Source organism: Eulemur rufifrons, chromosome 7 (assembly GCF_041146395.1).
Source record: "Eulemur rufifrons isolate Redbay chromosome 7, OSU_ERuf_1, whole genome shotgun sequence".
NCBI lineage: Eukaryota > Metazoa > Chordata > Mammalia > Primates > Lemuridae > Eulemur > Eulemur rufifrons.
This window is the reverse complement of record NC_090989.1, coordinates 153,933,601-153,950,528: the sequence shown is the minus strand read 5'-3', so window position 1 is coordinate 153,950,528 and position 16,928 is coordinate 153,933,601. Positions and strand designations below refer to the sequence as shown.

The 16,928-nt window shown below is 39.9% G+C and overlaps 1 protein-coding gene across 1 annotated transcript in view; it reads right to left on the bottom strand.

Annotated features, from left to right (window-relative positions):
- The window catches only part of ARIH2 (ariadne RBR E3 ubiquitin protein ligase 2), a 49,631-nt gene that overhangs the window by 8,085 nt on the left and 24,618 nt on the right, over positions 1-16,928 (bottom strand). The window contains exons 4-9 of the mRNA XM_069475647.1: positions 9,556-9,623; positions 6,569-6,632; positions 4,898-5,048; positions 3,577-3,698; positions 2,222-2,331; positions 352-469 (exon numbers count right to left, since the gene is read on the bottom strand). Coding sequence (XP_069331748.1) covers positions 352-469; positions 2,222-2,331; positions 3,577-3,698; positions 4,898-5,048; positions 6,569-6,632; positions 9,556-9,623 — 633 coding nt within the window. The remainder of the gene's footprint in view (positions 1-351; positions 470-2,221; positions 2,332-3,576; positions 3,699-4,897; positions 5,049-6,568; positions 6,633-9,555; positions 9,624-16,928) is intronic.

Genomic DNA, 16,928 nt, shown 5'->3' with positions numbered 1-16,928 from the left:
TGAGAATTGGGCAGGTCTGGGCTTACATTATAGATTTACTACTTATCAGGTGTAGCTAATAAATCTCCTCTTCCCAGAGCTGTTAAAGCCTGGTAGGAATTCAATAAAAGTTAATTTTCTTCTACTCAGTTCCCCTGTGGGTCAAACTTTTCCAGGTATTTTGGCATTTTATTAAAATAAATGCACCCATGATAACTGCTGCAAACTCTGCCAAGTCTGGGTGAGGTCTGTAGCCCCTAGCAAGGGCCCTGGGACTCTGGGTGCTGTGTTCTCAGATAGCAAATCTCCAAGGCAAGGCCCTGGGCAGCACTAAGAAGGGCAAATCCATGATAGGTAAGATACAGTCCTTACATCTTTAGTGTGAGCACTAATGTAGTTGGCCGTTTCAGAGTCATCTGCACACTTCGTGAGCCATTTCCGGATTGTGGCGCAGTCTGTGGGGGCGTGATACATCTGACGACACTTGAAACTTAAAATTGGAAAAGAAAAACATTCAAATACTTGTTAAGTCAGGGTCCCATGTTTTAAATTTTCCTTTTGTCCAAGCCAACAGATCATAAATTAGAGCTTTTCAAAGAGGTAAAGTCACCTTTCAAGACCTCTGGGACCTTTATCTACCCAGGATAATAATGAAATACTGCATCAATGTCTCTTCATCCTGAGACCTTCTAAGACATGCTCTAATATGCCCAAATAAAATGTTTCTGTTTAGGTATCTTGTGCGGTGTCACCCCTTCCTGAAAGGATGTCAAAAAAACACAGAGCTCAGCCTCTGAAAGGGCATGGTAAGGTGCTCTGAGAAGGACTTCTCAGCTCAGATCAAGGCAGGATTGAGATCTACTTCTGGGAGTCTCACCTCACCTCCCAGCCAGACGTGCACACGAGGATGCACAAATGTCAAAACTTGCGAAATCTGTAGGGTCATGATACATCTGGCAACGCTTGAAACTTAAAATAGAAAAGAAAATCACTCCAATACTCATCAGGCTAGGCTCCTATGTTTTCAATTTCCCTTTTTTTTTTTTTTTTTTTTTGAGACAGAGTCTCACTTTGTTGCCCAGGCTAGAGTGAGTGCTGTGGCGTCAGCCTAGCTCACAGCAACCTCAAACTCCTGAGCTCAAGGGATCCTCCTGTCTCAGCCTCCCGAGTAGTTGGGACTACAGGCATGCACCACCATGCCTGGCTAATTTTTTCGATATATATATATTTTTTAGCTGTCCATATGATTTCTTTCTATTTTTAGTAGAGATGGGGTCTCGCTCTTGCTCAGGCTGGTCTCGAACTCCTGAGCTCAAACGATCCGCCCACCTCGGCCTCCCAGAGTGCTAGGATCACAGGCGTGAGCCACCGCGCCCGGCCTCAATTTCCCTTTTGTCCAAGCCAACAGTACTCTTGTGGATAGCAAAGGCCCTCAGGCACATAGCCAAACACATGCTCCAGAGAAAGAAGTTGGTAAAGTGGGACACAGGATGAAGGGAACTACATTACCAATTCTTGACCTTAGGTGGACCACACAGTTCCTCAACAATATCTTCAAAGTCAGACATGTGTGCCCACAAACACATTTCCCATTTAGTTTCTCTGAAGCCCCACCATGAATCTTTTCCCAAGGAGGCATGATTAGGATGATAGATCTGGACCTAAATTATGGCTCTGCCATTTACTAGCAGGTTTACCTTGTACCTCGATTTCCTCACCTAGAACATAATGGTCATATACAAATGTGATAATGCAGGGAAAATGATCAGGATAGTGCCTGTCACCTGGTAAGCCTCCAATAAACTTTAGTTATTCCCATGACATCTACTGAATGGAAGCAGATATATATTTATGAATTAGTTTTATAGAAATTAGCCAAGAAAGGCTAAGACAGAGAAAGATTAAAACGTTGAAGGCCGTACTTTCAAACACAGTGAATTATATGTGCGGGTAGATAAACATACCCACACAATCTCTGGGCCACTGAGTCCTACCAGCATAAACCATTAACACATTCTCCAAAAATCTGTGCCACTTCCTTGTCTCCAGACTGAATACTTATCAAACACCTTGTGGACCAGGAGATGCTAGGCACAAACCTGCCCACTTGGAGCAGAGCTGCTCTTTTGGCTCAGAGATCTCGCCTCTCCCATCCCCGCCTTCATACACAGCAATAGCAGTGGGTGCTTTGGAGGAGGATGGGGCGTAAGCCCAAGGCTGCTCACTACCCACTCACTCTTACCAGAAGACCTCGTTGCACCGATTGCACTGCACTCGGCGAGCTCTAGGCTCCTGTACCCGAATAACCATGGGGCAGTCTGCGCCAGGGCACAGCTGGAGCTGGTAATGACTCTGTGAACACACCAATGGGAAACAATGAGGACATCCCTTAGTTGCTGCCTCCAAATTAGACCCTGTGAGTGCTCAAATTCTGTTCTTCTAGCTAATGACTATATCAAGGAGCTATATGAACTCAGGATAGATGCCATGAAGATCAGACATTAGTCCAATATTGAAGAGGATCTTTGAATGTTTAGCTTAAACCAGGAGGCATCTCACCAGAATGATTCAAGGTTATGTTATGAAATAGAATACAGAATTACATCTGTGAGATGAACGTGCCTATGGACCAGGGCTGGAAAGTAACAGTCCAGTTAGCTGTGTATAAGATAGCTATGAGGGGCTCAACGACCCTCAGGAATCTAGCAAAGGCAGCAAACAGCACAAATAACAAGGCCTCCTGTTTATCCTGCAGCACCTGCATGAGAAGACCCAGACCACAAATTAAGCCAATAAGCTTAGGCATAAAGGACAAAGATAAAAACTATGCTGCATGGAATCAGCAAGCTCAGATAGGTGGCCCAATAATGGGAAAGGGCTCCAAAACTGACCATGCTGGAATCCTGGACAAGTTTTCAAATTGCTCAAAAAGCAATACCCTTTTTCTCTGTGCTGAATCACACAGTAAACTGAACGAAACAGCAAATCCTGTCATATGCCTGACTCGTGTTCATCCCCTGACATACAATAGTCTGTTTAATACACTGACTGCCACACTAGAAAAAAAAATTTTTTCCCTAGGGCCATGGTGTTTTATTAAAACAAAATGATCCTTCCTAATTTGCTATTTTTTATTGTTTTCTGTGCATGAATTATATGCAACGCAATCCATGTTTTTAGAATTAAACTGTCAATATTAATTGTAACAATAAGAACATCAACAAGTAATATTTTCATGAACCAACTGCAGGGTTTTGCTTTACAAGGCCCCAGGGTCAAAACTAGCCTCAGTTAAATACAACTCACATGGCAGTCAATGTATTAAGCAACTATGTATAATGTAGGGACTTCTGCCCAATCTACAAAAGAGAAAAACCAAGACTCGGAGAGGTAAAATAATGGGTCAACAGTTGCACAGTAAGGAAGGAACAGACCTGGGTTTCACACATTGGTCTGACTGACTCCAGGGCCTGTGTTCAATACCACTCTAGTGGTTTTCAAACTTTTTTAAAGCCATGGAGCTCTTTCTTTAAAGAACAGTACCTAATGGTAACCTAGTCTATAAAATAAGTAACTGTGGTGACCATCTGGCCGTACCTCCACGTAGTCCCTGAAGAGGTAGCGCCTGTATTTGTCTCTCAATTCTTCGTTGGGAAGCAACGGAAACACAAAGTCCTCTGGTGTACGGAGTGGACAGTCCTGAGCCATACAAGAGACTCCTGTTGAACAAAGACAACCTGATAGACAACCATATTACAGAAGACACAAGACAATATACTTGCCTGTTGGGTTTAACCAACAAATCCAGATTCCATATAGGAAACCCCTGAAGCAACAGAATTTATCCAAAGAGAAGAGAAAAATTAACATATTTTCAAAGTGATATAACTAAAATATTATCCAAAATTATACATATATCACCAATAGCACCATTAAATTACAAAATCATTTTTATTTTTTAACAAAAGCATTTTAGAAATCCTTATATAGGGTTCTTGACTAATAATTTAGTTTTGTGATGTTTAGTATTATCTGCATGTGATTATTACCAATTGTGGTATTTTGCAGATACCAATTAATGTGATGATAATTAGTTTCAATATCATCAAGTCATAGTATAATCAATACTCCTGTAACTAATCATCAAATTTGATTTGTGCTACTACATTACCTAAATAGCAGCAAACTCTCTTGGGTGCTCCTGAGTTATGGCTGCCACTTGGGGAATCAAGGTAGGCAGCTTAAAAGGACCATTCTCCCAAAAGGTGAGAGAAGGCAGCCTTACACTTACACTAAGATTTATCTTGTACTCTGGTTTCTCTTCAGATGGTATAAATCTTTTGTCTTTTAACAATATCTTTAAGTTTCTCATTTTGCTGAGGACTGGGGAAAACTTTTAGATTGTTTAGACTGATGTGTTTGGAAACCACTAGTTCTGACAATAAAAACCTCAATGCGGCCGGGCGCGGTGGCTCACGCCTGTAATCCTAGCACTCTGGGAGGCCGAGATGGGTGGATCGCTCGAGATCAGGAGTTCAAGACCAGCCTGAGCAAGAGTGAGACCCCGTCTCTACTAAAAATAGAAAGAAATTATATGGACAACTAAAATATATATATACAAAAATAATTAGCCGGGCATGGTGGCGCATGCCTGTAGTCCCAGCTACTGGGGAGGCTGAGGCAGTAGGATCGCTTAAGCCCAGGAGTTTGAGGTTGCTGTGAGCTAGACTGACGCCACGGCATTCACTCTAGCCCGGGCAACAGAGTGAGACTCTGTCTCAAAAAAAAAAAAAAAAAAAAAGAAAAAAAAACCCCTCAATGAGCCTCAGGAAAAAAACAGTTTACCTAGTACACAAAAAGCCAGGGTCGAAGATAAATACTTTATGCCAGTCTTTTAAAAGTTCTATGGCAGACTTACCCACACCCACGCCATCCTTGACAAGTACTGAGCAATGCTGCTCCCAGCAGCTGCGGCAAAACTGGTGCTGACAGGCCAGAGAGAGTAGGTTTTCCTTCCGCACAAACTGCATACACACTGCACAGTGGTGAGAAGGATGGGCTGTGGGGACCTGAAGAGAGGTAAAGCCACATGAACCAAAGAGGAGCCTTAGGTCCAGGAGGCCATAAGGCCTCGTACGGTTAGGTGCATGGAAGGTAATACTGACCCTGCAACAAGTGTCAAAGCTCAACTGCAATGTGTGGACTCTGAGTTGCAAGGGTGCTAAGTATAAAGTATATGCCAGGAAGGCTTCCTGAAGGAGGCAGCAGCTGAGTTGAGCTTACAGAATCACTAGCATTCAGACAGAAGGCCAAAATGAGAACTTGGTTTACAATGTCAGATTGAAAAACTCAGGATCTCAGAATTGCCAAGGTCCTTAGAAGTCATTTAGTCCAACTTCTTTTAGAGGCTATCAGGTTTCTTTTATAAACTGCCCCCATTCACACAGCACAGAGTGACCCCTCAACAATTACTACAAACTCAGTCACAAAAGTTCTTGGAGGCTGAATCTATAAAGGTTCTAACAGCCAACGCTGCAGTTTTACTTGTCAAGGACAGTGGTTTTTCCATACCAATATGCCCAAACCACAAAATATTACGGCTTTTACCAAGTTACAACTCATCCACATATAATACACCAGAGATGTCACATGTAATTAATTTAGAAGGATGGGGAAGACACCTACTAAGGAAGGAATTCTTCTAGGAAGTGGGAAAATAACTGTAAAGCATGAACTCCAGAATCCACACCACACTATGCTACACAAACTGGCAGACAATTTGGGGACTGTAAGTCAAAACCACAAACCAATGAAAAAGTCCAATTACAAGTTTATATATTAGGTTCTTTTTAGTTCACTGGTAATACAAAAGGCAAGTTGAGGGAAAGAACTGGATTGTCATGTTTATCCAGTATGCTTCTGAAAACCTTATTCCTAAGAGGTTGCAGAAATTATATGGTGATCTGAGCCTCAATTCTCTCTCCTAAGAGCTTTTTTTAACCCTGATTCAGAATATTCAACAAATGTCTGTGGAGCTCCTAGATACACAGAAAATCACCATACATTGTTAAGACACAGTTCCTATGGGAGGGGAAATAAAATGATATGAGTTAATCACTACAACACATGTAAGAGCCTAAGATATAATTATGTGAGTTTGGAGGGGAGTGATCACAGGAGACGGGCTTTGTGAAAGAGGTAGCTTGGATTTGGGTCTTTAAAGGTGAATTCCATTCCCACAAGCAAGATGGGGATAGAGTCTGAACATTCCAGGCCAGGGAGAGCACAAACAGAATCAAAGAGGTATGCAGTGATTTCAGGAAAACCAAGGCATTCAGAGGAATCAAGTGCAGGCTGTAAGTGCAGAGGAAGGTGAGGCTGGACAGGCCCAAGCACAGGCTATGATTTACACCCTATCTATAAGGAATATTTTCAAACTGTAACAGAAATAGAAAGATTTAGGGCAACATTGGAACAAATATTTTGGGCATGTTACACTATAAACAAAGCAAAGATGGTTCTCAATGTCACTGTAAGCCACAGAGCCATGTGCATTAGGAGAAGGCCTACTCAAGTAGGAGACACTCACATGTTTTGATGGATTAGGCTGAACGCGAGCCTCAACTAGCAGTTGAGCAGAATTGGACTTGTATCTACAAAACAAAAAGCAGAAATAAAGAGAATCAGAAACTAAAGACATTTTTATCTTTGAGCAATAACAGACAGACCACTATGTGTTGTAGTCATACTGAAGTAGTCTTTGTCTCTAATTACCTCCTCACAGAACCAAGCTTCTTTTTACCTTAGTACAAAGACTTTTTTCTCTTTCAATTTTTAGCTCTCAATTGGTATGAGAAAAGTAACTCTGCCTCAAAGGCACTGAATTGTAAGAAAAATACTTATGACAGGCCAGACCTGTTTTAAATCTCTTTCTGGAAATACAGGCAAATATCTCTATGTCTTCAGAATAGGGAAGAATTTCTTAAGACACAGAAAATGCAAAATATAAAGAAAAAGTCGATAATTCATGTTACATTTAAGGACTTTAGTTCATCAGAAGACACCATAAAGTGAAAAGTCAAGCCACAAACTGGAAGACAATTATATATATATATAAAATATATATTTTTATATATATAAGTTTTATATTTATGTATTATATATGTAAAACTGGCAAAGGATTAGTATTCAGAATAAACAAAAACTCCTAAGAATCCATTTGGAAAGACAAATACAGTAAAAAAATAGGCAGAAGACTTGGGCATATCACAGAAGAGGCAGCACAAATGGCCATTAAACATATGAAAAGATACTCAACTTCCTCAATAATCTGGGATATTGAAATTAAAAAATAGTTAGATACAATTTACACCCACCAGCTTATAAAACTTTAAGTGTGACAATATGAGAACACTCAAATACCACTGCTGGGAATGTAAAGTGGTACAATCACTTTGGAAAACAATCTGGCATTATCAAGTAAAGCTGAAGATACACGTATGCTACAGTCCAGCAATTCCACTTTCTATATTTAACCCTAAAAAAATTATGTGACACTAGGAGTCACCTATAAGAATTTTCAGAGCTGCATTATTTTAACAGCAAAAGACTAAAAACTCACAAACATTTTTTGACAGGAGGATGAAAAGGTCCTTTGACAGAAGGATGGCATAAAATGCAACCATGTTAATTTTAAAAGTTGGAAGACATAGCGTAATTCCATATCTATAAAGTCCCCAAAACATACAAATAAAAGACTAAGAGTAAACAAGAAAATGATCAACAATGAATTCAAGACACTTGTTGCCTTGAAAGGGAGGAAGGAAAGGAAAGAAGGGAAGGAAAGGGGTACAGCCAGGCAGGGATTGCCACAAGAGGCCTGAGTAAAGGTCAGAGGGTTTCTTATTTGTATGGACACTAAGGAACTGACTTTAGTCTTCTTTAAAACTTACAAACATCACATACACATTTTAAAAAAGTAATTATCTTTCCTAATAAAAATTTAGCTCCATTCTGGAATGAAGGATGGGCACATTAAAAAACATAACGTCCATTGTGACTGAAAAATAAGCAAATAATTAAATACAGAATTATCACAAGTGCCACAAAAAGCCCAGCTAAATACATTTCTAAGACACCTGGAAATGGAACTGGAAAGCATTATTTTTCATCTATGTGATTTCCCTATCTAGTCAGAATGTTTCCCTTTATTATCCTTAATGATGGACCCATTTTATTCCTGGCTTCCATACTAGTGTTCTAAATATCTTTGGCCATCCAAATCTATACTCCTGAGCTATGCTGGAAGAATTGGATAGCGAGAGATATCCCATTACCAGAACTTATGTGGATCTAGAGTTTGGGACAGTAGTAACAATAGTGAGACAGCAGTTCATCTGCAATTCTACCTAAATGTGTTCCGCTCTCGAATATAAAGCATGAGTGTAGTTAGTGAATCAGGAACTCATTTGCCCTTCTCTGATTGTGCTGAGATGTTCCAGCTGACATGGCCATTTCACTTGTGTTTAGCCTGGAGAAGGGAAGGCTTGATCTTCCTCTGTAGACAAATAAAATCACACCATACAGAGGAAAGGAAGACTCACTGCAATGTGAAACAGCATGGGTAGTAACCAGTTCCTCTCACCACAGAAAATTTTGTCCCCAGGGGTTATCTGACATTTCTAATTGTCAAGGACATAGAGGTGCTGCTACTATTGATTTCTAGCAGGTAGCACTGCCCAGGGATGCTGCCAAACATCTATAATTCAGAGAATGGTCCCCCACAACAAAGGATTATCTAGCCCAAAATGTCAATAGTACTGAGGATGAGAAACACTGAGCTAGACAGAGGCACAGGACTCTGAGGGTGGGGAATAGGAGATCTTTACAGAGAATGTGGAAGAGGGGAAGGAACCTCTCTTCCTGACAACTTCTAAGACATCTTGAGACTCCAAGGTCTGTGCCTCAAAAGCTCTGGTTCTGGAGGAGCTGGAAAGAATACTCAAAATAGCCTGCTGGCAGAGGTGATGGGTAGCAAAGTGGCCCACCTTTTCTAAAGAAAATATGTCATGTATTATGATACATTCCTCACTTGATGTATCCAAAAAAGAAGTAACTGGAGATGCTGGCAAGTGTTACCTAGAAGAGCACTGATTAAAAATTAAGAAGGGCGGCCAGGCAAGGTGGCTCATACCTGTAATCCCAGTGCTTTGGGAGGCCAGAGGCAGGAGGATCACTTGAGTCCAGGAGTTTAAGGCCAGCCTGGCAACACAGTGAGACACTGCCTCTATTTTTAAAAAAATTAGCAGGGCATGGTGGTGAGCACCTGTACTCCCAGATAATTGGGAGGCTGAGGCAGGAGGATCACTTGTGCCCAGGATTCAAGATTACAGTGAGCTATGATCACACCACTTCACTCCAGCCAGAGTGACAGAGCAAGACCCTGTCTCTAAATCAACCAATCAATCATACACATTGGAAGAATATGCTCCAAAATGTAAACAATAATCACTACTGGGTAGGTGGACAAAGAGGGGTGCTATGGGCAATGTTATCTCCCTCCCTCAAATATCTTACCTGTCCAATATCTCTGAGACTTGCCAGTGGAAATTAACTAATATAAGTTTAGCAACTGAATGAGATACCTAAAAAGAAGAAAGAGAAAAATAAAATTATAACCATAATTTCTTTTAGTATGGTCCACACTTTGAGAAATGCATACATTCATGTCTATGACAAGCCCAGGCTTGATTACCAAATTTCTCCTCTCGTTCTCTCCTTTGTCTTTTAAGTTCAGACTCATAATCTTAGTGATTTCATGGATCTCTTGATTTTCTATCTTTGTTTTCATTAATGACACTTCCAAGAAAATTAATTTCATTTGAAAATTAGCAAAACCACCCCTTCTACAGTAAATAACATGGCATCCACTATAAGCACAAGAGCTATGGGTTCCCTGATGTGACAGAAGTTCCCTAAAGCTACTGTAGGCAGTCTACTTCCAGTTAGGCCTATTACTTGCAGAAAATCTCGAGATCTGTACTTCTTGTATTAATATAAATCCCACAAGAAAACCCCAAAAACCAAACAAGACAAAAAAACAGCAATCCTGTTTAAAAATGCCTGAATTCCCAGCAGCCAATGAGCCCTAATTGTAAGGACAGTTCAAAAGTTTGTAGGTAGCCTTTCTAGTCCCTAGATTCAATTAGGGGACAATTAAAGCACATAGTTATGGCCATCAAAGAACCTCAGAAGGTGCTCTGCGCTAGCCATTCTACTTCTGTAAATTCCTATAGAGGAAATGACAGAGGATATGCACTGTAGTATTATTTACAATAGTAAAAAATTAGAAATAACCTAAGTGTACAACAAAAATGAGCATGATAAATAATATACGACAGAGCCACACAATGGACTACCATGTATTAATAGTTATTGAAGAGGATGTTATGTTTCTACTGACATAGAAAGAAGATCACTTTTTCTCTTTTTGAGACTGTGTCTCACTATTTTGCCTAGGCTGGAGTGCAGTAGCTATTCATAGGTGCAATCATAGCACACTACAGCCTAGAACCCAGATCCTCTTACCTCAGCCTCCTGAGTAGCTGGGACTACAAGTGCTTGCCACCACGCCTGGGTTAGAAGTTCACATTTTAATGTTAGGTTAAAGAAGCAAGTATTTGTAATCCTAGCACTCTGGGAGGCTGAAGCAGGAGGATTACTTGAGCTCAGGAGTTCAAAACCAGCCTGAGCAAGGCTGAGACCCTGTCTCTACTAAAAATAGAAAAATTAGCCAGATGTTGTGGTGTATGCCTACAGTCCCAGCTACTCAAGAGGCTGAGGCAGGAAGATCACTTGAGCCCGGGAGTTTGAGGTTGCACTGAGCTATGATGATGCCACTGCACTCTACCCACAGTGACAAAGTAAGATTCTGCCTCAAAAAAAAAAAAAAAAAAAAAGCAAGTATGAAGAAAGCGTCTACATGTTATACCATAATATCTTGCTAATTGGGAAATAAGGTAGTTACAAAACAAAACCACCTGAGTATCAAGACTAGGGTGAGACCACAGAAGATTAGGATGTGTTTGGAGCCCTGTATCAGGCTTCCCAATGAAAGCACTACAAAGAATGACGGTGCTACTGAAGCAAGGAGAAACTAGAAGCATACTTAAAAGCGAGGGAGCCAAGAAAACACAGAACCTTGGTACTCTGCTCGCTGTACTGAGTCCTTAAATAGGAGTACCAAGGACCTATAAGGTAGTGTGTGTCTGGTCTACAGACAAGAACTGCAGAGGGGAAGATACACAGTGACCAACATGTGATCCCCACTCCTAGAGCTCAAGTCACTCCTGAAAGTAGACAGGTGTAATAAGGGCACATCCCAGAGCACGACGGTCAAAGGCTGTGCAATCAGTGAGTGCCTTCCTGTCCTACAGTCCCGGTTAACCTGGAGAAAACCAAGGTCTCAAGAGAGCTTGCTTCACTCAGGACAGGAGTCCCCACTTCCCTTCCACACAAGGTAAGAGGCATCTGACCCAAACATGCTGCCATGGTATATTCTTGTTGAGGCCCATGGAGACTTTAGGCCTAAGTTTCCTGAATTATAGCTGATATTTTTGCTGTGTCTGTAACAAAACTATTCATCCCCAATAGACCACTATCACAAAATGAAAACAAAGACAAGACATCTTATTTAAACTTTAACAACTCCTTGAATGTAGCTTTTGGCTACAAATACTTTTTATGTATTTATTTATTCAGACAGTCTTACTCTGTTGCCCGGGGCTAGAGTGCCGTGGTGTCAACTCCTGAGCTCAAATGATCCGCCCATCTTGGCCTCCCAGAGTGCTAGGATTACAGGCGTGAACCACTGCACCTGGCCTAAAATGCTTTTTGAAAACACGATAATGATACTGTTTTGGATGAACTCCTTGCTGGAATCTTTTTTGTTTTCTCTTACCCAATCAGCCCTATACTCATTGTTTTCCGTCCTGACTTCTAAATGTCTCACTATGCAGTGACAACCAAAGAAAGGCACTGAGCTACCAAGGAAACCCAGAGGAGTCCTGGCCATTTCCAGCAGCCTCCTCTCTTTATCACCACAGATGACTTAGGTGAATTTTTAAGAACAGAGATCAAGCTGCCTCTCACAGATCCACAGAGCCCAAAACTGGACCAGACACAGGGTGGCCACTCAATATATGCCGATTATTGAATGATATGATGCCTTTAACCTGTGGACTTTCAAAATAAAATTCTGTTTCATCAGGAAAGTCAAGAAATTTTAACACCGTACACCTGGCCTGATCCCTTGATCTCAACAGCACTAACAGCCACAATGAAACCAAAAATTTCCTGATGAACTACAAGTCTGTTAACAACCAACTCAATACCCCAGCTGAGTTGAATTCTGGTTGGAATCATCTGGAGAGAGGATACACCCATCACTTTATAAAAGTGACAGTGAAGTGAATCTATTCTTTTAGTACCAACAGCTGAGAATACATCAATATATACAAGACTATAGGCACATACAAGCATCAGCTCCAAGTATCTCCCAGCAGCCTTCTGCAGGAATTCTGAGACCATTAATTAAGGCAAAATGCGGTGTGACTGCACCTCACCCAGTAATCCTCACCAGGGAGGATCTGTAAGAAAGCCAGGTTCCAAAGGGCCCTCTAAGCAAAAGCAGCACAGGCATGTAGGAAGACAATATGAGAACAGTACATTAGAAGAATTCATTCTAAAAGACAGGCTCAGTAGGGAGGCCACTTTCTCCGTCATTTGGGCCATAAAAGAGAACTCACTGCACCTACCCTTCACCCAGCCATTTTCCAGAGGAAGTGCTGGCCACCATGACTTCCTGGCAGGCAGGCCAGAATAAACTTTGTAGGTAATATCAAGCCACATTCAAGGTAAAAAAAAAAAAAAAAAATCAAATCTACCTAAAATGCAAAACAGCTGAGCTTTCTAAGGAAAGAATGCGTATTCACACCATCACTGTTTAATGTTCAAAAAGCTCAACAATCCATTCTGAATCTATTTGAGTCAACATTTTTATACCTGGGAAGAGTCTTCTACCCTTGTTACCCTTTAGTATGTGTTCAAGTGTGGAGAGAAAACATCTCGGCAGAATCAAGAGAACTCTTGCTGGGCTGTTTTGATCAAGGAACTAACAAGGTGTGGTAGTGAGGATTAAGTATTATCAAGACAACTTAGAAAAAGAAGGCCAAACCTTTTCTAAAAAGGAAAATGGGTCCAGGGTAGTAATCAACCACTGAAAGCCAAAAAAGACTAATGGCTTATGAAGGCACAAATATGACCAATGTTGTATTCAGAATAAACTTGCAGTTCTGTTAGATCAACATGTAATTGATGGATTAAAAGTCATATTTATTTATGAAGGCCTGTTCTACTTCTAGAAACACTAAGGAAGACTAGAAACTAAGAACTAAGTTTCTTGTACAAAAGCTAGGAGTCTCAAGGTACATAGTAATCTGAGTCTGTAATCACAGAGACAAAATAGGCATCTACAGTTCTCTCCATCTCAGGGGCCAAAGAGGGTCCTTCTCAATGGGTCACCATTTCCAGCAAACCCATTCCCCCAATCCACTATTCCCTACTCTTCCCCAATCCACTCCCCGCTCTTCCTCTGGTATCCCCATCTTGGCAGTGGGGGAGGGGGAGCACCACATTTCCACTCCTCCCAAGGTAGGATGCCTTGCACTTTTCCTCCATGTCTCACTCTTCCTTACCACTCCCCCACCCTCTCTCATCACCACCATTCCACTGTCCAATCTCTAGTTCTTCCTCTGCCCAGTAATCCCATCAGAAGAGCCTCACTGTCACCTAGATGATGGAAAAGTATCTTAATTGATAGCCTGTCTATTGTCTGGACCCCTCCACTCCACTATCCTCAGGATGAGCTTCCTGGTGCCCCTATGTAACAGTAACAATAACATAGTTCTTACAGAGACCTTACACCTTGCCAGGATCTGTTCCTACTCTGCTTAAAACCCATCACCACTCTCTAGTACATCACAGGACAAACTTTAAGCCTTTGTAGAAAAGAGTCCCCACCACTGAACAACCCCTCCACACATACAATGAATGATTCCAGTACCCCCATATGTTTCTCTTAACTGTTCTCTGCCAATAATGCCATTCTTTGTAGCAAATATTTAGAAATTAAAGAACATACTTCTATAGAATCCATGTGTCAAAGTAGAAATCACAAGAGAAATTAGAAAATGTTTTGAACTGAATGATAATGAAAATACCACAAAATAAAATTTGTGAGATGCAGCTAATACAATGGTTAGAAGAAAATTTAGAACTGTAAATGTTTATAATAGAAAAGGTCCAAAAATCAATGACATAAGGGTCCACCCTAAGAAGTTTGAAAAAGATAACTGAATTCAAACTAAGTAGAAAGAATAAAATAATAAAAAGAGAAACAAAATCCAAAACAAATAACTGAGAAAATTAACAAAGTCTAAAAGTTTATTCTTTAAAAAGATTGACATTCAATAAAATCTTAGCTAGAACAATTAAGAGAAAAAGAGAATACAAATTACCAATAATAGTGGAAAAGGGACTACTCCTACAAATTGTACAGACATTAAAAAGAAAATAAGGAAATGTTACGAACAATGTAATTCTAATAAATTTGACATCTTAGATGAAATCAACAAGTTCTCCGACACTGACACAAAATGAAAAAGAAAAACTGAATAGCTCTGTATCTATTAAAGACACTGAATTCATGACCAAAAACCTTCCCACAAAATTCCAGGCTCGGGGGTTATACTAGTGAATTCTATCAACACTGATTTTATACAAATGCTTTGAAAAACTAGAGAAGGCTGGGTGTCATGGCTCACGCCTGTAATCCTAACACTCTGGGAGGCTTGAGGTCAGGAGCTCAAGACCAGCCTGAGCCACAGTGAGACCCCCATCTCTACTAAAAATAGAAAAATTAGCTGGGCATGGTGGTGTGTGCCTATAATACCACCTACTTAGGAGGCTGAGGCAGGAGAATAGCTTGAGCCCAGGAGTTTGAGGTTGCTGTGAGCTAGGCTGACGCCACGGCACCCTAGCCCAGGTGACAGAGCAAGACTCCATCTCAAAAAAAAAAAAAGAAAAAGAAAACTAGAGAAAAAAGAAACATTTCTTCCAAACTTGTTTTATAAGGCTAACTCTGGTACAAATATCTGACAAAAATATAACATGAAGGTCAGGTGCAGTGGCTCATGCCTGTAATCCTACCACTCTGACAGGCTGAGGCAGGCAGATCATTTGAGCTCAGGAGTTCGAGATCAGCCTGAGCAAGAGCGAGACCCCCGTCTCTACTAAAAAAAAAAAGAAAGAAAGAAAGAAAGAAAGAAATTATCTGGACAACTAAAACTATATAGAAAAAATTAGCTGGGCATGGTGGCACATGCCTGTAGTCCCAGCTACTCGGGAGGCTGAGGCAGAAGGATTGCTCAAGCCCAGGAGTTTGAGGTTGCTGTGAGCTAGGCTAACACCACGCCACGGCACTCTAGACTGGACAACAGAGTGAGATTCTGTCTCAAAAAAGTAAATAAATAACATGAAGAAAAAGAAAAGAAATTACAAACCAATATTCCTTACAAATATAGACACCAAAATCCTTAATCCAGAAATCTTAGCAAATCAAATCCAGCAATATAGAAAAAGGATAATATATCAAATCAAGTGATAGTTATTCCAGGAATACAAAGCTGATTTAACATTTAAAAACTCTTTAATGTTCAAGTCAAGGACGTGTTGAAAAAAATTTAATAAATAAATAAAAACTCCTTAATGCAATTCACTGAATTAACAAAATAAAGGGAAAAACCCCCCAAATGATCATTTAAACAGATGCAGAAAACCCACTTAACAAAATTCAATACTCATTCAAGATAATAATTCTCAGCAAATTAGGAAGAAAAGTTAACTGCCTGAATCTAATATAGGGCATCAATGAAAAACATACTCAACGATGAAACAGTCAATGCTAAGGATCAGGAAAATGTCAAGGATATACATTCTCACCATTTTGTTTGACATTATACTGGAGGCCTTAGCCAGTGTAATAAGGCAAGAAAAAGAAATAAGACATAAAGATTGGAAAAGAAGAAGTAAATCTGTCTGTATTCCTAGATAAATGACTTTTTATATAGAAAATCCTAAAGGAATGTACAAAATTACTACTAGAACAAATGAACTTAGTAAGGTAGCAAAATAAAAGGCCAATATACAAAAATCAAAGGTATTACTACACAGCAGCAAACAAATGGAAAATTTTTTAAAAAAACACTTAAACAGGTAAAATTTCTTTTAATAATATACTTAACCCTATATATCCAAAATATTATTTCAACATGTAATGCATAGAATGTGTTAATAAACTATTTTCATTCCTTTTTATTCCAAATCTAGTGTACATTTTAAGGCTTACAGCACATCTCAGTGCAAACTGACCATATTTCAAAGAATCATGGCCACATGTAGTCACAGCTACCATACTGTGCAGCACAGCCACAGATGGAACAAAGCAATCAAAACTGATCAAAATCAAAATTATTCCCAGCAGGTTTTTTTGATAAAATTCATAGCTAATCTTAAAAGTTGTGGAAATGTAAAGGATCCAGAATATCCAAAGTAATCTTGAAAAAGAAGAGCAAAGTTGGAAGACATACCATCTAATTTCAAGAATTACTATAAAGCTATAGTAACCAAACAATAGAGACAATAGCTTAAGGACGGATATACAGATCAATGGAACTTCAGAGTCCAGAAGTAAACTCACGTATACGGTCAATTTTCAGCAAAGGTGCCAATATAATTCAATGGAAGAAAAAACAAGGTTTTTCAACAAATGTTTCTAGAATAATTGAATTATTTATACAAAACAAACAAAACATAGAATGTAGACCCTTACT